At 43.0% G+C, this 20091-nt stretch overlaps 1 protein-coding gene across 19 annotated transcripts in view; it reads left to right on the top strand.

Annotated features, from left to right (window-relative positions):
• ppfia1 (PTPRF interacting protein alpha 1) overlaps nucleotides 1-20091 on the top strand; it is a 61309-nt gene that overhangs the window by 20250 nt on the left and 20968 nt on the right. For 12 of the 19 annotated variants that reach the window (XM_038293539.1, XM_038293533.1, XM_038293540.1 and 9 more), the window contains exons 3-17: nucleotides 6868-6969; nucleotides 7236-7400; nucleotides 7507-7581; nucleotides 8676-8777; nucleotides 8875-9108; nucleotides 9186-9332; nucleotides 9708-9842; nucleotides 13220-13252; nucleotides 13873-13956; nucleotides 15847-15978; nucleotides 18927-18989; nucleotides 19067-19146; nucleotides 19228-19378; nucleotides 19532-19537; nucleotides 19685-19908. In XM_038293539.1, the coding sequence (XP_038149467.1) occupies nucleotides 6868-6969; nucleotides 7236-7400; nucleotides 7507-7581; nucleotides 8676-8777; nucleotides 8875-9108; nucleotides 9186-9332; nucleotides 9708-9842; nucleotides 13220-13252; nucleotides 13873-13956; nucleotides 15847-15978; nucleotides 18927-18989; nucleotides 19067-19146; nucleotides 19228-19378; nucleotides 19532-19537; nucleotides 19685-19908 (1733 nt within the window). The remainder of the gene's footprint in view (nucleotides 1-6867; nucleotides 6970-7235; nucleotides 7401-7506; nucleotides 7582-8675; nucleotides 8778-8874; nucleotides 9109-9185; nucleotides 9333-9707; nucleotides 9843-13219; nucleotides 13253-13872; nucleotides 13957-15846; nucleotides 15979-18926; nucleotides 18990-19066; nucleotides 19147-19227; nucleotides 19379-19531; nucleotides 19538-19684; nucleotides 19909-20091) is intronic. The other 7 variants (XM_038293548.1, XM_038293537.1, XM_038293547.1 and 4 more) reach the window with 3 other exon arrangements.

The raw sequence follows: 20091 nt of genomic DNA, 5'->3' as shown, positions 1-20091 counted from the left end.
AAACACTACAGAATTTTCAAAGCTGCTGTGAGCAATAAAACTTTATTTTAACACATTTTAAAAATAACAATAGCTTCACAGTGGACTAGGACGATATCCAAACGCTGGCCAACAATTCTAAAATAGAATATTTAGAAAATACCGTTTCAATTCTCTTCTATTCTATGATGTTCATTAAATATATCTGAGAAAGGGCTGATTTAATATTTAATTTATACGTTTTTTCAGTTTATGTTGGATTATAGATGCTAAATATCCATTTAGGGAATCTAAAATGATTTGGTCGATTGACCAACAATAGATTTTCACTTTTATCAAGAATATTTTCCGTAACATGAAGGGTTATTTTTTTTATTTATACTGAATTAAAATATGAAGTATAGTTATAGTTGAGCAATTAATTGTAGGTGCTGTAATAAATACTGACTGTAAGCAAAATGTTGTTTTCTAACTTGGGCTGCAACTATCGATTATCATGCTAATCTTAATCTGTCAATTACTTGATTAATAATCAGATGGCAAAAGTTTCCTGAAGGAAGATTTTTTTTTTTTACAGAATTAAACCAGATGAGACTAAAACTTTTCCTCTTGAGGAGTTCTGAATGGAGCAAATTGATAGACAAGTTTTTTTTTAATTCAAAATGTTTATATATTTATTTTTTACCATCTTGATATAATTTCTGCTCTGTCAGCTAAAGGCCTACAGTGAGAAAAATAAGTATTTGAACAACCTGCTATTTTGCAAGTTTTCCTTCTTAGAAATCATGGAGGGGTCTGAAATTTTCATTGTAGGTGCATGTCCACTGTGAGAGACATCATCTAAAAAAATAGAATCCAGAAATCACAATATATCAATTTTTTTAACTATTTATTTGTATGATATAAATAAGTATTTGAACACCTGAGGATGTTAATATTTGTTCCAGTAGCCTTTGTTTGCAATTCCAGAGTTCAAATGTTTCCTTTAGTTTTTCCTCACTGTATTTTAAATTCTCTTTACTCCAGTTAACAATTTGATTACTAAATTATCAATAATATCTCTGAGTTTAAAAAAATGAAATGTCAACCTATCTGTATAATATAGCAAAATATGAACCAACTAAAAATGAGATGGACGAATAGAATAAAAGACAGATTAGAAAATGTCCAACAAGGTGAAAATTTCAGTCACTTAAAACCGACTTTATTAACAGACTAAACTCTTTCTTTAAACCGACTGTAAATATATGGGGGTATGTCGCTCTTACATTCATACATACATCAGACTTCACTTCAATTCTTTGAAAATGGACTTTAACTGATGCAGTTTTCTGTTTTCAGGGCATTCACACAACCGTTTATGGGGGGATGGGCGGCGGTCTGTGCTTTTTAACAGCGCTTTTAAAAGTCTGGTTGTTCTAAGGAAATTTAACACTTCAATCTCCTGCAGTTATTGATATCATGCTGTTTTCTATCATCTTCCTGTCATATCCTCATCCTTTTAGCACATCAGCTGATGTTTGTTGACAAGTTATGTTGTTAACAGAACAGCATAAAGTCCATTCTACATTAAGTCAGGGGTTTCCAACCCTGGTCCTCAGGGACTGTGCTGTAAGACACCCGATTCATGATAGCATGACCTCCTCTGGATGCCATCATATCTGAAAAAGTCTGTTAATCACCCATTCATTGAAGAGGAGAGTCTGGCAGCAAATGAGACGCCTGAAGAGTGCCGGACCGTGATCCATGAGGACTAAGGCTGAACCCTGCAGGACGAAGGCTGAACCCTGCAGGACGAAGGCTGGACCCTACAGGACTAAGGCTGAACCCTGCAGGACGAAGGCTGAACCCTAAAGGACGAAGGCTGAACCCTGCAGGACGAAGGCTGGACCCTACAGGACTAAGGCTGGACCCTACAGGACTAAGGCTGAAACCTGCAGGACTAAGGCTGGACCCTGCAGGACGAAGGCTGAACCCTGCAGGACGAAGGCTGAACCCTACAGGACGAAGGCTGGACCCTACAGGACTAAGGCCGAACCCTGCAGGACGAAGGCTGAACCCTGCAGGACGAAGGCTGAACCCTGCAGGACGAAGGCTGGACCCTACAGGACTAAGGCTGAACCCTGCAGGACTAAGGCTGAACCCTGCAGGACGAAGGCTGAACCCTGCAGGACGAAGGCTGAACCCTGCAGGACGAAGGCTGAACCCTGCAGGACGAAGGCTGAACCCTACAGGACGAAGGCTGGACCCTGCAGGACTAAGGCTGAACCCTGCAGGACGAAGGCTGAACCCTGCAGGACGAAGGCTGGACCCTACAGGACGAAGGCTGGACCCTACAGGACGAAGGCTGAACCCTGCAGGACGAAGGCTGGACCCTACAGGACGAAGGCTGAACCCTGCAGGACTAAGGCTGGACCCTGCAGGACGAAGGCTGAACCCTGCAGGACGAAGGCTGAACCCTGCAGGACGAAGGCTGGACCCTACAGGACGAAGGCTGGACCCTGCAGGACGAAGGCTGAACCCTACAGGACGAAGGCTGAACCCTACAGGACGAAGGCTGAACCCTGCAGGACTAAGGCTGGACCCTGCAGGACGAAGGCTGGACCCTGCAGGACGAAGGCTGAACCCTGCAGGACGAAGGCTGGACCCTACAGGACGAAGGCTGGACCCTGCAGGACGAAGGCTGGACCCTGCAGGACGAAGGCTGAACCCTGCAGGACGAAGGCTGGACCCTACAGGACGAAGGCTGGACCCTGCAGGACGAAGGCTGGACCCTACAGGACGAAGGCTGGACCCTGCAGGACGAAGGCTGGACCCTACAGGACGAAGGCTGAACCCTGCAGGACGAAGGCTGGACCCTGCAGGACGAAGGCTGAACCCTGCAGGACGAAGGCTGAACCCTGCAGGACGAAGGCTGGACCCTGCAGGACGAAGGCTGGACCCTGCAGGACGAAGGCTGGACCCTGCAGGACGAAGGCTGGACCCTGCAGGACGAAGGCTGAACCCTGCAGGACGAAGGCTGGACCCTACAGGACGAAGGCTGAACCCTGCAGGACGAAGGCTGGACCCTGCAGGACGAAGGCTGAACCCTGCAGGACGAAGGCTGGACCCTACAGGACGAAGGCTGGACCCTGCAGGACGAAGGCTGGACCCTGCAGGACTAAGGCTGAACCCTGCAGGACTAAGGCTGAACCCTGCAGGACGAAGGCTGAACCCTGCAGGACTTTTGGATTTATGCCAAATTTTGAAGTGTGGTCTGTGCTATGTTATTCCACGCCACAATGCAAGAGGGACAATCAGGAACTAGTTGTGGGTCTAGATACGGCCGAGGTGGTGATGAAGTGGGGGCAAGTTTGTGTGACAACGGAGGGAGATGAGGGCGAAAAAGAGCGGGGATCCAGGTGGAAAAAAGGGTCCCAGTGTTCTCGCGCACCTCGCTCTTCTAGCTGGTCGCTCTTCACGAGTTGTTTTCCACAATGGCGATCATACATGTGTTAACGTGTTCAGATGTTTCGTTACAAAAGCACAGGCCAGAACCAAATAAGGGAACATCCCCAAGTTTACGTCAACTCTGGGATTCATTTGGATTCGCCCGTTTTATGGTGGAAGTTTAGAATTGTGAGATTTGCAGAGAAAGCAGGTATCGATGGGGTTTGAACTTCTCTGTACATCCATTTCATTCAGATGGAAACTTGTCCCTGAGTTGGAGTTGCTGCGGAGCCTCATTAGTTTTTGGTGGTGGGTCTTCCTGAAAGGGGAACAGATGCGTTCTGCTCAGTGTCACATTTCAGTTTAGCTTAAGAACAGCTAAAGTCTGCGTGCAGCAGGTAAGAAGCCTGTTGCTTCTGATCTTCTCTCCAAACAAATTTTGTCGATTGGAATATTCACACAGATAGACTAGATCCACTGGTTTGTGCATTTGGAGGTAAAAGGATGGCAGATATCAGTCCTCATTAAAGATTGATGCCAAAAGGCCTCTGTTTCACTATGCATGCAGCCATCTGCATTATGCATTCTGCTCGCTTTGTTCACATGAAGATGGGATCCTAACATTTTATTAATGTTCTAAGTCTGTTTCGATTTTTACAGTTCTCAACATATTCTCTATTTTGCACAAGATTCCTAATTGTAGGAAAGACTTCCTTGTTTCCAATGTGCTGCAGTTTGCATGGCGGTTTTCCCTGGAAAGGATCATTCCTCTCTGTTGCTCTGTTCCTTTAACAGGTTGGCACTCATATAGATCTAGCTCCCCTCCCTCTAATCTCCGCCTCCCTTCCAAATCTTATGGAGCGGCTCACTCCTCCTAACCAGCATGTTTCTCCTCTACATCCATCAGGCAGTGTGGGAAAATGTTCTGTTTCTAAGCTGAGACAAATTTCTTTGGGTCGTTGCTGTTCAGCTCCTTGAAACTTTCCCAGAACTAAAGTAAAGAGTATATTTGGCGTCAGCCTCCTGTCTGGTGATCGTTCGGTTTATAACCTTGTTGTGAACTTAGGGAGGACGTTTTGTCCTGCCTTCCTGTTGTCGCTGCCATCAGGTCCGCCCAGCCAAGGCTCGGATCTCCCTCCCACAGAGAGCTGCAGTGCTGAGTGCGGATCTCTCTCAATCCATTTCCCTACCTTTGAAAGTGAAACGGGGCAGATTGCTTAAGCCTGCCCTGCAGTAAACTATTAGATTCAGTGAAATATACAGGTTTATGTCTGGGCTGTAAAGCATAACATTTGCAGTTCTGTTAATCCAGGACTGCATGTAAAGATGACGGGGACCTTTTCAATTCTCTGAATCAGGATTTCTCATGCAGCTGAAGGTTTTTTAAAAGCAAAATCTACAGCTGAAGTTCACTTCTCCTCTGCAGGAATGTAGGAAGTGAGCAGCTCTGTAATTAGCCACGGGCCTCCGTATCGAAAGCCTCTCATTGGCCAGCAGTGGGTGGATATCGGTCGCTCTGACCAATAGCAGCACTTTCCCTCCTCCTTGAGTGATCCAGCCTCTGTGCCAATAGCTGGAAGAGCTGGACGGGAGAAAAGGGAGAATGGAAGAAAATGATCACCCCCACCCCCTGCTACTGTCAGGAACGCTGTCTGCACCACAGGGCAAAGAAAATCAGCAGTCTTCAGCAGCCCATCCATGCATAGAATCTCTAAAAGCGTGTGTACGCGTCCTTTATGAGGGGAATCATGTGAGCTTGAATTAGATGTATTCCTTCCACTGTTCTCTATGATAGCAGGTGTGAAGATGGTCTGGAAGGCCATATGACAGGGTTCCCGCGGGTCCTTAAAAAGATATTCCGTTAGGTTATATCCAAGTAACGTCTTCTTATGGGCAACGACTTAAAGGCACAAACTAAACTGTTCATAATTTATTCTTTATGGTACGCCAGCATTCATAACATGTAGGCGAATCACTGTTCCCCAGACATCCGAGGTTATATGTTTTATATTTATGTATTTTAAAAACAAAGCAGCGCGTGTATGACGTCATCCGCGCATGCGCACTGGAATCGTAACAGGAAGCCTGGGCCACATTCTACTAATTCGGCTAGCTAATCTGAATCGTTCAATTCCATTTTGAGAGCGAGATCATCTGTGGTAGTACAGGGTTCCCGCGGGTCCTTAAAAAGTCTTAAAAGGCATTGAATTCTTCAAAATAAAATTAAGGCCTTAATTGGTATTAAAATGTCTTAAATCAGTCTTTTGTAGGTCTTAATTTTAAAAACATCATACATAGGATTATTTTTATTACGATTTATTTTTGTAATCCAAATAAAACATTAAAAACTTACCTTTTTTTTTTTTATAAAAAAAAAAAAAACGGCTCGCCATTATTGGTTCCGTCCCGATAGCGGAACCAATAAAAGCGTTGTTGCGGCCGGGACATTTGGGAGATGCGCCATTAACTTTTTGTCTGGAAAATACGAGCAAGTGTAAATGTAACCAAAACTGTCTCCAGCCAAGAGTTTTCTCCATGGCTAAAACCAGGGAACATATTTGAGGCTCAGAGGATTTTGTGCAAGAAGTCATTCAAGCTCAGAACGATGGGAATTAAGGCAGTGGAGTCGCACATGCGAAGCACAAAGCGTCAAAATCGAGTTACTGAGAAACAGCCGGTATTTCTCAGTTTAGTTCCACCCTTGTCTCTGCAACGCCTCCACTTATCACCAAATCAAACATACTAAGAAAACCATACAAAGAAAAATAGCTGCAAAAAAGACTTAGCACTGGTTATGTTGTGGCTTTAAAACTGATTTGTTTTGTTCCCTGCTAAAACAAAGTTTGTGAATTCAGTTAAATAATTGTTAAAATATATCTGTCATTTGTGTGTTTTTAGCTTTCTTCCTGTATGGGAAGCTTTTCAACATTTGAAACATTAGTGCAGTGGTTTATGTTATAATAAACCTTTGGGTTAAGTTGTCGCAAGCAGGTTTTTCTTGTGTTTCTTGTGAATTTGGTCTTAAATTTTTTTTTGAATTGGCATTAAAAAGTCTTGACTTTAACTTGCCTTATGCTGTAGGAACCCTGTATGAGATAACTTATCTTTTGGAGTGCTTGTTGTCTGACGCTCCAGAGCTCATCATGTAAGCATGACTGTCAGCCCCCTCATGAAGATGCAGGAATGTCCAATAATGCACGGCGGTTTACTGTGGGAGCAATCACTGAAACCACACGGGGGGGGGAGCTAATCATTCATAACTTTATACCAGAGACGCTGTGGGTTGGACAGGTTTTATTGTAATAAAATAACTGCAAATCCAGTTATTAAACATAAAACCCCACCTGTCTGCACTGTGCTTCAGTTAAAGGTTCTGCTTTGTGGAAGTTTTAGGTTTTTTTAAAGCTAATAATGATGCTTTCTTCAGACCTTCACTCAGCGCTTTGCTCCGTTTTCTAGGAGTTTGCTGCTCTGACGAAGGAAGTGAACATCTACCGAGAGCAGCTTCTGGAAAAGGAGGAGGAGATCGCAGAGCTGAAGGCAGAGAGGAACAACACCCGGGTGAGCGGCGTGTAGACATACCTGGCTAATTCCTGCCTCTTTCTGTTTTGACTGGAGCTGGTTGTCATAACAGCGGTTCACCGTCAGCCTCTGTCTTCTAATCCAAAGCATTGTCCAAAGCCCTCCATGTGGAAAGCTGCTTAGTCATCAGAAATTTTCCACTACACACAACACATCTGACAGCATCTAACTGCTCTGTTGATGCACATGTGGTTCCCAGTAGAAGATGCAAACGCTGACTTGTTAATGCTCTGATGTGTGTGCAGCTGCTGTTGGAGCACTTGGAGTGCCTGGTGTCTCGTCACGAGCGCAGTCTGAGGATGACTGTGGTGAAGAGGCAGGCTCAGTCTCCTGCAGGCGTCTCCAGTGAGGTGGAGGTCCTGAAAGCGCTTAAGTCACTTTTTGAACACCACAAAGCCCTCGATGAGAAGGTAAAAAATAATGTTTGGAGTGTTGGAAATAAAAGAATTATGAGAAATCCAAAGATAAATGCTGATGAAATGGAGTCACACAGGGTTCATTTGTTTTTTTAAACAGGTGAGAGAAAGACTCCGCGTTGCTTTAGAGCGATGCAGTGCATTGGAGGAGCAGCTCGCCATCTCTCACAAAGAAGTAAGAAACACATCCTGAAGAACTTCCATAGGAAGAAGGTTAAAGTTTTAAGATGTTTGATGCATTTCTGGGGGTTAAACTTGGTCCAAATATTCAGGTTTTAGTCCTGAATGGAACGGTTTAGGTAAAATAAGAAGTTGAGTGTTTCTGCAGGTTAGCAGTAAAACACAGGAAGGTCCAGATGTTGATTGAAAAGCCCAGAGGACCTCAGATATTGACACACTCACACAGACCCAGTCCAGCTCGGATTGTTCTGTTAAAACCAAAGTCTCAATTTGGTTTGGAAAGGGAAGAACGGTGGAGACTCTATCATGGTTTGGGATCCATTTTTTATTCATTAGTAGGGAGATATAAAAAAAAAAAAAACTCAGATAAACCAAACGGCAACAAAACTGTTGAGATTAAAATTCTCCAGCGAATGATCCGCCTGATGGTGACACCAAGCCAAACGCTTCGTTTTTGACCCAGAACTTTTCTCCCTGAGCTTTAGAACATCTCCAGGCTGGAAGTCAAGTAGCAGAACAACAAAGGATCAGTTGATGTGAAAACCAATGATAGAAGCAGAGTTTTTTCATTAACATTAAGCTAGATTCCTACTCTACGTAGAACAAAGATGGCCGCTCGTGTTCCCGAATAGGGAGGGGCTGCAGCTCAGAGAGCAGAATTCATGAGGATTACTCTGACAGACATGATTCAAAATGCAAGATTGGGCCTGATTTAGATGAAAGAACCTCTTTAGTAGCCTCTTCCCAGCTGCAGCAGATGAAGCTTTTGTCAGGAGTGAACTGGGTCATCAACTGGTTTCCTCTGGATCCCTGAACTGAACAGAATCCAGTAAGAGCAGCAGGAATCCTCAAAGCGTTTTAAACCTGGAAAACCAGCAGCATCAGCATTTCATGAAGAGTTCAGGTGAAGCATGAAGGTCCGTTACTAATAGAAATCTGCACCCAGTGTTTCCGCCCAATATGCGCCATAAGGAGATGTCTGACTGTGGTTCCTGAAAGCTTTTAGCAGAATCAGACCCTTTGAACCCAAACGGGCCGGTACTGCCCAACGAGCCGTCGGCACTCAGCTGCTCTTGGTGTTTCCCACAGCTGTCTTACCTCAGGGAGCAGAGCAGCCAGAAGAGAGGCCTGGCAGATGGAACCAGCGAGGTCAACCACACGTCTGAAAACCCCCCCAGCACCAACGGCAAGGTGAGGAGGCCTGCTGGTCAAAGGATTTGATTGGTTTTTCAGATGATCCATGGATGGAGAAGATAGATGATTGGTTGACTTGTTGCTGATACCACAGCGCTCCTCGGATGGCTCACTGAGTCAGGAAGATGAGTCCGGAACCGGGTTTGGAAAGGTGGGGGAGCTCCAGGAGGTAGTGGACCGTCAGACGGCTGATCTGGGCCAAATGAAGGAACGCATGGCTGCCATGGTATCACGCATCAGTGAGCTGGAGGAGGACCTGGACACGGCCAGAAAGGACCTGATCAAGTCCGAGGAGATGAACACCAGGCTGCAGCGGGACCTCAGAGAGGTGAGAGCGACGGATCAGAACAGAACCTTGCCTGCTGCATGTGTGCGGGTCCCTGACGCTGCCGTTTGTCCCCATAGTCGATGGCTCAGAAGGACGACATGGAGGAGAGGATCACCACTCTGGAGAAACGCTACCTGGCCGCTCAGCGGGAGGCCACGTCCGTCCATGACCTGAACGACAAACTGGAGAACGAGGTGGCCAACAAGGAGTCCCTCTACAGACAGGTAGGTCTGGCTTTGGATAAAATCCGTTGGGTTTGTTGGATGGAAGCTTCCTTCAGATGTCTGCACCCTTTGACTTCCCACCGCTTCAGGACTGAATGAAAACAGTGGTTGGTTTGTGTTCACGCAGTCACTGTGAGAGGAGACGTCTTTCTCCTCTTTTCTTCTGCTTTTTGTCTGTTTTTGTGTCGCTGTGAATGCTCTGTTCTTCCCTTCCTGCCCACCCATCTCTGCATCCCGTCTCCCTTTGTCTCCGTCTGCCTGTCAGCCCTTTTCTTTTCATTCCTTTCACTCCGTGGAGTCGACTGCTGAGCCTGTAGCATCACACAGACAGACCAGTGGCCATTATGTTTGCTAATGACTTCATTCCTCTCTCAGTCCGAGGAGAGAAACCGGCAGCTGCAGGAGAAGCTGGAGCTGGCCGAGCAGAAGCTGCAGCAGACCATCCGCAAAGCAGAGACTCTGCCTGAGGTGGAAGCTGAGTTGGCCCAGAGGGTCGCCGCCCTCACAAAGGTACACAAAAACAAGAGAAGCCTTAAAAATAACGAGAATTCAACTTGTTAATGTTTAGTTTAAAATGAAGACCAGAACCTTTCTTTAAATCTCCAACAGAAGAAGGAGCTCCTCCTGATCAGTCATTGAATTCAGAGCCACACATTCAAAAATATGAGCATCTCTGAGTTCCCTTTACTGCTCAGCTGCCCTCTGCTAATAGATGTGGATATTTTCCCATTGATCCCATTCAGAGCAAACTTCTGCAGCTTCATCTAGTTGATCCTTTTGGTTTCTTATCATGCTGGGAGTTCCAGCAGCCAATAGAGTCTCTTCTTGATCAGGATTGATGAAAAAAGATGTTGAATCTGACTACATCTCAGATTTTAAACTTAAAACATGAATCAGATGTTGAATCCTCATCCAAATAATAAAAAAAACTCTCAGTAAAGCTCAGAACTTCCTGGATAGTCAAACTTCAGACAAATCCATTTAAAATAATGATTAAATCTGTAATCTTTAAGCAGAATGTTTGCTTAATGAATTAAGACATTAGGCATGAAGCAGAGAAGGAAGAGGGACTCATGTTTAAACATGACCCAGAACCATGATTGGTGCCTGTCCAGGATTTAGCTGTAAGATAAAAGAGATGTTTGGTCTATTAGTTTAGTAGAATAATAAAAAAGCTCAGCTTTAGCCTGGATGGAGGGAGTTTCCATAAACATGTGCATCATATAACCATCAATATTGTCACAGAGTACGAAGCCGTTGTCAGCGGAAATCTATTTATAGAAGCTGCTCCTGTTTTCATCCATTTATAGTCGAACCTCTGCTGAAAAACTCGGCACCTTATTGGTGTGGGATCAGGCACAGAGTCAGCATTTCAGCTTAGGATTCCAATCTAAAACAGTTTGTGTGGGATTTATTAGAGCAGATAAAGCATTAGACGACAGTCTGTCAGCACGACTTGCAGGCAGAAGAAATGGACAATTCTGGTGTCAATCTGTCCACAATTGTGATGAAGCTAAGTTTAGGCTCTGATGGAGTTAAAATACCAGTTGATGAAATGATGCATTATAACCTCTTACATTTCTTTTCAATTATAAATCTATGTTTAGTTAAAGGGGAATATATATATATATTTTTTTTTACATTGGGCCCTTGATTTTACGTTATTACATCTTGTTCTACTCACCCATATAAGTTTTGTGTCATTTGGAGCCGTTCTGAAGATATTCCGTTAGGTTATATTCAAGTAACGTCTTCTTATGGGCAAAATACTTGAAGGCACAAACTAAACTGTTCATAATTTATTCTTTATGGTACGCCAGCATTCATAACATGTAGGCGAATCACTGTCTGCCAGACATCCGAGGTTATATGTTTTATATTTATGTATTTTAAAAACAAAGCGGCGCGTGTATAACGTCATCCGCGCATGCGCACGGGAATCGTAACAGGAAGCCTGGGCCACATTCTACTAATTCGGCTAGCTAATCTGAATTGTTCAATTCCATTTTGAGAACAAGATCATCTGTGGTAGTACAGGGTTCCCGCGGGTCCTTAAAAAGTCTTAAAAGGCATTGAATTCTTCAAAATAAAACTAAGGCCTTAATTGGTATAAAAATGTCTTAAATCAGTCTTTCGTACGTCTTAATTTTTAAAACCTCATAAAAAGGATTATTTTTATTATGATTTATTTTTGTAATCTAAATAAAATGTTAAAATGTACCTTTTTTTTTTGTTATTTAAACAAAATAACGGCTCGCCATTATTGGTTCTGTCCGGATAGTGGAACCATTAAAAGCGTTGTTATGGCCGGGACATTTGGGAGATGTGCCATTAACTTTTTGTCTGGAAAATATGAGCAAGTGTAAATGTAACCAAAATTGTCTCCAGCCAAGAGTTTTCTCCATGGCTAAAACCAGGGAACATACATGAGGCTCAGTGGATTTTGTGCAAGAAGCGATTCAAGCTCGGAACGATGGGAATTAAGGCAGTGGAGTCGCACATGCGAAACACAAAAGCGTCAAAATGGAGTTACAGAGAAACAGCCGATATTTCTCAGTTTAGTTCCACCCTTGTCTCTGCAACGCCTCCACTTATCACCAAATCAAACATACTAAGAAAACCATACAAAGAAAAATAGCTGCAAAAAAGACTTAGCACTGGTTATGTTGGGGCTTTAAAACTGATTTGTTTTGTTCCCTGCTAAAACAAAGTTTTTGGATTCAGTTAAATAATTGTTAAAATATATCTGTCATTTGTGTGTTTCTAGCTTTCTTCCTGTATGGGAAGATTTTCAAAATGTGAAACATTAGTGCAGTGGTTTATGTTATAATAAACTTTTGGGTTAAGTTGTCACAAGCAGGTTTTTCTTGTGTTTCTCGTAAATTTGGTCTTAAATTTGTATTTCAAGTGGCATTAAAAAGTCTTAAAAAGTCTTGACTTTAACTTGCCTTATGCTGTAGGAACCCTGTAGTAGCACTAGACATCTTCCAGGCATGTCGGTAAAACTAGCAGGAGTTCAGAGGACCGGATGAATAAATGGTAGACGGTAGACGCTTTGTTTTTAAAACATATAGATTTAAAAAATATAACCCGGATGTCTGTGGGACAGTGATTCGCCTACATGTTATGAATGCTGGCGTACCATAAAGAATAAATTATGAACAGTTTAGTTTGTGCTTCAAGTATTTTGCCCATAGGAAGACGTTACTTGATATAACCTAACGGAATATCTTCAGAACGGCTCCAAATGACACTAAACTCATATGGGTGAGTAGAACAGGATGTAATATCGTAAAATCAAGGGGCCAATGTGAAAAAACAAAATTCCCCTTTAATAACGGCTCTGCATCTGAAAAGCAAAAGAAAAACTAAAGCGTTTGTTGGCAGTTAGCGGAGGTTCAAGTCAGATCTGCATGTGGTTTTAAACTGAAGTGGATCTGATGTGAGTTATGGGTCCATCAAATAAAGTCACTGTAGGATAATTAATTCAAACAGCTGTGCGTTAAAAACCAGCCATGGAAGTTTACAGATCGAGAAACAGATTAATTGATCAGTTTATTATTATGGATCAGTTCCCATTTATTTCTAGAACTTCTAACCACTTTTAGTTCTGATTATTTGATGTTTCCTCCATGCATATTAAACGGGTTGGGAGTTATTTCCCCATGTATAAAATCCTTTCACTCCAGCCTTAGCATTTCTCTTCCTCTCATCCGTCTCTGGTTTTTAGAAACCAAATGCCCCCCCGCCTGGTTTATTGCTCGATGTTTTTCTGTTTTCTCTTCAGCAGCCTTGATTATCAGTCCTGATGTTACATGTTTTCTCCTCTGTCTGTCCTGCTGTTGTTTGATGGACACGCTGCTGCCGCCTTCATGTTGAATCCTCAGAGTGCTCTGTGCAGCTCTGAGGCTCAGACCAAGGTAGACCAGTTCAACGGGCCGGTTCGAACATGGAGGGGGGGTTCTGTTTAACTGAACTTAACCAGGTTAGACTGGAGATACGTTAAGATCCCGATACCTCAATGATCACGTGACCCAAAGTTAGTCAAATGTCGAAAACAAGCCGATTCTCTCCCGGTTAAGTTCAGTCTTTAAATGAATATCTGGTGATTGGTTAATTCAAACAGAATTGGTTGTTCTGGTGCTTTCTGGGCTTCATTTGCTTTTATGTTCTCAGTTTGTGGGTTTAAAACACAGCAGGTTCGGATAGGATCCATCTTTAAATCACACTTTTAGTCTCGCTTTTAGTCCTGACTCGATAATACCGGGTCGATACTGGAAGCCCTGGCTGCTTTTTGAGTTCATAGGTTCAGCTGCTGTTTTATACGAAGGTTAAAGCTGGAATTCTGTTAGTTTTCTTTCTACGCTGACACGTCCATCCTTCAGAGGGACTTTAGCTTCCTGCCCACAAACATGAATCCTTCTGTAGGATCGATGCTGAATCATTGGGAGATAAGGCTCTGCTCTCTGCTCACTGTCAGATTAAACTGAAAACGTACTTTATGAATGGAAGGCATTTGGATTTTCTCCTTTGTTTCCAGGCGGAGGAACGCCACGGCAACGTGGAGGAGCGGCTGAGGCAGATGGAGGCTCAGCTGGAGGAGAAGAACCAGGAACTGCTCAGGGTAAGAAAAACCCCCAGACTCTTTCTTTAGTGTTGTTTGCGTTCAGGGCAGCTGTTGACACTCCAGCAGCAGACTGAGGAAACGTCGTGTAGCTCCAGTCTGCAAGCTGTGGTTAAAACTGGCCCTGCTTGTCAGTACCTGATCCCTTTCTGAAGCACGGTCCGTACCATCAGCTTATTTGTGCATCCAGATATACATCCGGGTCGCCTTTGATTATTTTGTAAATAAAAAAAACTAAATTACGTTTTTCGCTCCCCTAAACTATAATATGTTAAAGGTGTATAATGTTTTTCCTGAGAAAATAAATACATTCAAATCCTTTCTGTTTTATCACTCATCACGCTGTGTTCCTTTGCTGCGTTAACCACCATTGTTTTAAATTGGCAGTCATAACTCCGCCTCTAATGTCTGGAAACATCTGACTTTAGATCCACTCTGCTCTACGCAGTGACTCTCCATTTGAAGTAGGGCTGGGCGATATGACGATTTAAGACCGTGTTACGATCTACACCTCTGACGATCTGTCATTATTAAGAGACCGATTTATCAGGATCCACAGAACTGCAGTGCTGTTATATTTCTACCAAAAAAAAACTTTACAGCTAGAATATAATCCGAGGGTTTGACGTTCGTCCATTAGTTTAAAAATCAGTTAAAGTCAGTTTATGTCCTCTACGAACCGTAGAAGGAGTGGGATTTAATAAAATGTTAAACGTTTTGGATCCAAGCTACGAGTTGCCCAGCCGCACGTATTTTTCAAACACCGCTATTCCACGTATGTACGCCGAATGCAGAGAAAAAATTTCACGCACATCAGAGCCGTATTTGAGCTTAACCATACATTTCATCTGCAACTGGGAGCTATGTAATGCACCACTGCAGACGGCCTATTTTCCTGATCATATCAGCATAGATTGCACAGATTACATCTTGACTTGCACTATATTTGCAGTTCCATAATAGTTTTTGTTTCTAAAGACTTTAGAAATTATACAAATCTATTGTTTAATGTCATATTTTTTTTAAAACTCAAGTTAGTTTCTGTGTGCATTCTTTTTTCTTTTACTTTATTAGACCAGTCAAGATTTTAAAGTAATAAAACTGCACTAAGATACAGTTAGAATTTTTATTTATTTTGACTGTAGTTACTTGAAAAATGTAACTAATTTGTAATTGTTTTACTCAGGAGTTATTGCATTTTTATACTCTTTGGTTTGTTTACAATATAGAAATTAAAAAAATAAGTTTGTTAATAAACTTGTTCATTTATTTAATTTTTCTTTTCTTTGCATGTAATTAAAGTTATGTTGGTCGTATCTAAAAAAATCGTGATAAAACCGAGATCACAATAATATAATCAAAAAATCGTGATATTTTATTTTTGCCATAACGCCTAGCCCTAATTTGAAGCATCCTTGTCACTTCTTTTTTTGCTGTGATAGAAAGATAAACCCCGGCCACTTTTGTAAAGCCACTGGCTTTACAAAAAACTAGCGCCCTCTGCTGTTTGTTCATGTAGCGACCCCAGACAACTGTAGCCTCTATAATTGGTTAGAGCCTGATTATTAGAGGACCCCACATTTGTATATACTTTTAATGAAAAAAACCTAGTCTTATATTCCGGATAATACGGTATATCAACAAGACCCTCAGTGGTGTCTGTTTACCTTTAACACGCTGAGGGCGGAGCCAAACAGGACAGGATGCGACGCAGCATTATTCAAAAGATTCGATGCACGATAAGAAGAAATGTCGTTGATCAGTCCTTAGTCCTCTAAGAGGCACATTTATTTCATTATGAATATTACTTTCTTTATGGTGGTTGAAATGAACTCTGCATAGATGTTGATATTTCTATCCTGTGTGTGTTTTCTATGTCTGTATTTGCAGGCGAGGCAGCGAGAGAAGATGAACGAGGAGCACAACAGACGGCTCTCTGAGACGGTGGATAAGCTCCTGTCAGAGTCCAACGAGAGGCTGCAGCTTCACCTCAAGGAGAGGATGTCTGCTCTGGAGGACAAGGTGACCGTCTCTCTCTATCTGCTGGCAGCGAGGGATGCAGACCAGCTGCTAAGTATTGAAATCCTAACATATTTGTGCTTGATCGTCCCCATTTCTTAATCATCACCTGCTAAAAAACTGGAAAAGGTCTCATGAAATCCTGGAGGGCAAAATTGGAAAACATTGGAGAATTTATCTGGAAGAGAAATATAAATTATTTTATTTCTCCAGCACAAAAGAAATACCAAGACAAAATCCTGAAAGTGAAACTTTCTCTAACATTTAACACTTTATGAAGGGAAGAGGGATTGAAATGTTGACCTCAGAGGAGGAATATATTTTTAGGAGGATTGTGGTGGTAAGGAAGTTCTACCTAGCCGCGTGAGACTTTCAAGGTTTCACTCACAGATCAGTCTGGAGACTCTCTGTTAAAGGGATAGTTCGGGATTTTTGACATGAATCTGTATGGCATCCCCATCACCAGTGTCATGCAATCACACTGACTTACCCCTGGCAGCATCCTGTGAGCAGAGTTCTCGTCCAGCTTTGGTCAAGCCGAAAGTAGTCCGGCAGATTTGCTAGACCCAGCGAAATAAAATGTTTCTCTTCCCAAAAAATTATATGTTCAAAAGAGTGATATTTTTGCATCCCAAAAACATTGTAGTGGAAAAAGTCACACGTCGTTATCACTTGGTCCTATTTTCTCTCTGTTCGTATCAGTGCGCGCCGTCATTCTGACAGCGAGCTCAACTTTTCCAGCTCATTTCAGTGATGCAGACAGCAGCTGCTGCAACTCCGACATCCTCATCAATGGAAAGGTTCTGTATCTCGGGCATTACTAAATCCCACTCGTGGCAACAGTAGCATTCTACCTCTGTCTGCATTAATTCGCACTTGAAACAAGTGCACCATGATTTGTCGGCCACCCTGGATATCGCAGCTCCAGCTGTGGCTCCTGCGGCTTCAGCTTCCATCACTTCTCTGTCCACCCTCTCTCTTTCTGCCCGATCTAACTCCATTTGTCGAAGTTCACCGTCAGTGTACTCGGGTTCATAAAGATATCCCTTTGGCTCTAAGCGGAAGTCGATGTTTTCCTCGTCGCTCTCGTAGTCAGACATCCTCCCCAGTAGTAAACAATCGCGAATCAAACAGGTAGGCCCTAGCTGTCAGGTCATGGTGTCGCGCGCACTGATACGAACAGAGAGAAAATAGGACCAAGTGATAACGACGTGTGACTTTTTCCACTACAATGTTTTTGGGATGCAAAAATATCACTCTTTTGAACACATAATGTTTTGGGAAGAGAAACGTTTTATTTCCCTGGGTCTAGCAAACCTGCCGGACTACTTTCGGCTTGACCAAAGCTGGACGAGAACTCTGCTCACAGGATGCTGCCAGGGGTAAGTCAGTGTGATTGCATGACACTGGTGATGGGGATGCCATACAGATTCATGTCAAAAATCCCGAACTATCCCTTTAAAGAAAATTTGGAGCCGTTCACCAAACGAACGTCCAATCAGCGTTGGCTTTGAGGCGGGTTGAGGTGTGACGCAACGAGAAGTGCGACAGTTCAGTCTAAAGGACATGGTGGCTTCAGCCGATGAAGCTAGCGTTAGCGTGGCTATCGAGCAAGTTTTATCGGAATTACAGAGTATTTCTTCACTGAAAGAAGAGCAAAACACTGCTCTGGAGGCTTTTCTCAGAGGAAAAAATATTTGCACTTCTCCCGACTGGTTTCGGCAAGAGTTTGATCTATCAATTGGCTCCTCTTCGTCTTCGCTCTGTTAGTACGTCATATGCTTCGTTGATCTGATTGGTTTATTTGGCCCGTCTATCACCAACATAGGCCAATCAGCTAACCAGTATTTTCGCCCCTTCCCAAAATTACTTCTACAGAAGGTTTCCAGATGGATATGCGGAGCAAATCCATCTGGCGGAGTCAGGTTAGTTCTAACCAGGAATGGGCTGAAAACAGGAAGATTGGGTTAAAGCAATTCATAATATTTATAAGATGTAAAGCAAACTTTTTCCTTTAGATTAGAATCAAGCAAGTTTAGTTTAAAACTGTGTGCAATTTATATCGCCAGTGAGATCAGATTTTTGTCAGGTGCAGGGCTGAAAAAATTAATGGAATTAATCGATTATTGAAATAATCCTCAACTAATTTAGTAATTGATTAATTGTTAATTGGAGTATAGAGACTGTAAAACATGCCTTTAGCTGACAGAGCGACTCATTTAGAGCAGGAATCATACCCAGATTGTAAAAAAATATATAAACATTTTGCATATAATATAAAAAAAACAAAAAACTATTTTCTCCTGTCCATCTGCTCTATTTAAAACTCCTCAGGCAGAAACGTTTTAGTATAACGTGGTTTGATTTCGTGAAAAGTCTTCTTTAAGGAACTTTTCGCTATCTGATTATTAATCAATCAGAAAAAGTAATTGACAGATTAATCGATTCGCTAAATAATAAAGAACCTCATGTTTAAAGCGTTCTTTTTATCATTATTGAGTTTTTTTTTTCCTTTGGGTGTTTTTTTATCCTTTTAAAAGAAAAACTGCATGTTTATGGGAATGGACACTAATATATATGAATAAGGAAGAAGTGATGAAAGGAGTTGATTGGGATTTTTTATTGTCTCTTGAGGCTATGTTACTTAGAAAAAAATGTTACCAAAATGATTGTTGTCATCTAGTTGATGTATTGAGCTGTAGTGAACTTAGATTGGCTGACTGTGATTAGACTATTTGAGAAATGGTTTTCACAGATGGATAAAAAATGTCGAAATGCACTCAAAAAAAGGTGAGCTGGGGGAAAAAAAAAGAAGGAATTCTGGAGAGCTTGTTGATCAGGACCACCATGAAACGCTGCAGCACAGTCTGGCTCCCTAGAACAAGCTTCCTGCCTGAAAGACTCATTTAAATCTGCAAAACATAAAGTGATGCATTGCTGTGTTTGTGTAGAACGCCCTGATTAGAGAACTGGAGCACACCAAGAAGCTGATCGAGGAATCGCACCATGAGAAGGTGAGGAAATGCTTGGTTTACATTTAACATCTGTTAGCGTCTAGGCTGCTAATCCCTGCGAGTGTTTCCTTCTACAGGAGCAGCTCCTGATCCAAATTGAGACAATGAGGGCGGAGAATGAGCAGGGCAGGAGCAGGAGTAACTCCTCACTGCACGGGTAAACGCCTCCGCCACCAGCTGCTTCCATCACTCCCTCCTTCTGTTTACTTCAGCATTGGATTGTTTGTGTTTTCTCCAGGCGTTCCCAGCTGGGCAGCACCCCTGACTTCAGGTACCCCGTCTCGGCGTCCTCCATGATGGACAGCAACTCGGAGCATTATGGTGGCGCTCTGGTTCTGAGACGACCTCAGAAAGGACGTGTAGCGGCGTTGCGGGACGAGCCGTCCAAGGTGAGAGCTGGGAGTCTGTTCTCTGCTAGTGACTCCCTGCAGCATTTCTGACTCCTCATCTTCCCACTTTCCCTGTGACGCCGATGCTGGAACTCTTTCTGATGGTTTTCCTCTGTTCTGCTTCTTTTTGTGTGCTTCCTCTGTGGACTTCAGCGACATGTAAGTCAGTCTGCTTAGCAACACCGTCAGCGTTTGTGTTCTGGCTTCACTTTCTTTGACTTCTCATCCCCTTCCTGCTCCTCTGAACCGCTCTGCCATCTCAAACATACTGACCTCCTGTTGTATTTTTCCTGAACGGGAATTCAGGTGCAGACTCTGAATGAGCAGGAGTGGGAGCGCATGCAGCAGGCCAACGTCTTGGCTAATGTGGCCCAGGCCTTTGAGAGTGACATGGACGTCTCGGATCTGGAGGAGGACCGGGAGACCATTTTCAGCTCGGTGGACCTGCTGTCCCCCGCTGGTCAGGCCGACGCTCAGACGCTGGCCTTGATGCTGCAGGAGCAGCTGGACGCCATTAACAACGAGATCAGGTTATTATTCTGGCTGATGATAATAACACCTGTGGATCACTGAGGCCATTTTCCATTATGATTTGTTTTCTATCTGGGTTGTTCTGCTGCTTTCTGCCTCTTAATCAGAGGTTCTGCAGGTTTTGCAGAACATTTCCTTTTATCATTGATTCGGTCCAGTTGCACCAAACCACATTTTTCCAC

Source organism: Cyprinodon tularosa, unplaced genomic scaffold (genome assembly GCF_016077235.1).
Source record: "Cyprinodon tularosa strain WSP-4 unplaced genomic scaffold, ASM1607723v1 ctg328, whole genome shotgun sequence".
Classification (NCBI taxonomy): domain Eukaryota; kingdom Metazoa; phylum Chordata; class Actinopteri; order Cyprinodontiformes; family Cyprinodontidae; genus Cyprinodon; species Cyprinodon tularosa.
This window is presented reverse-complemented; position numbering and strand designations above follow the sequence as displayed.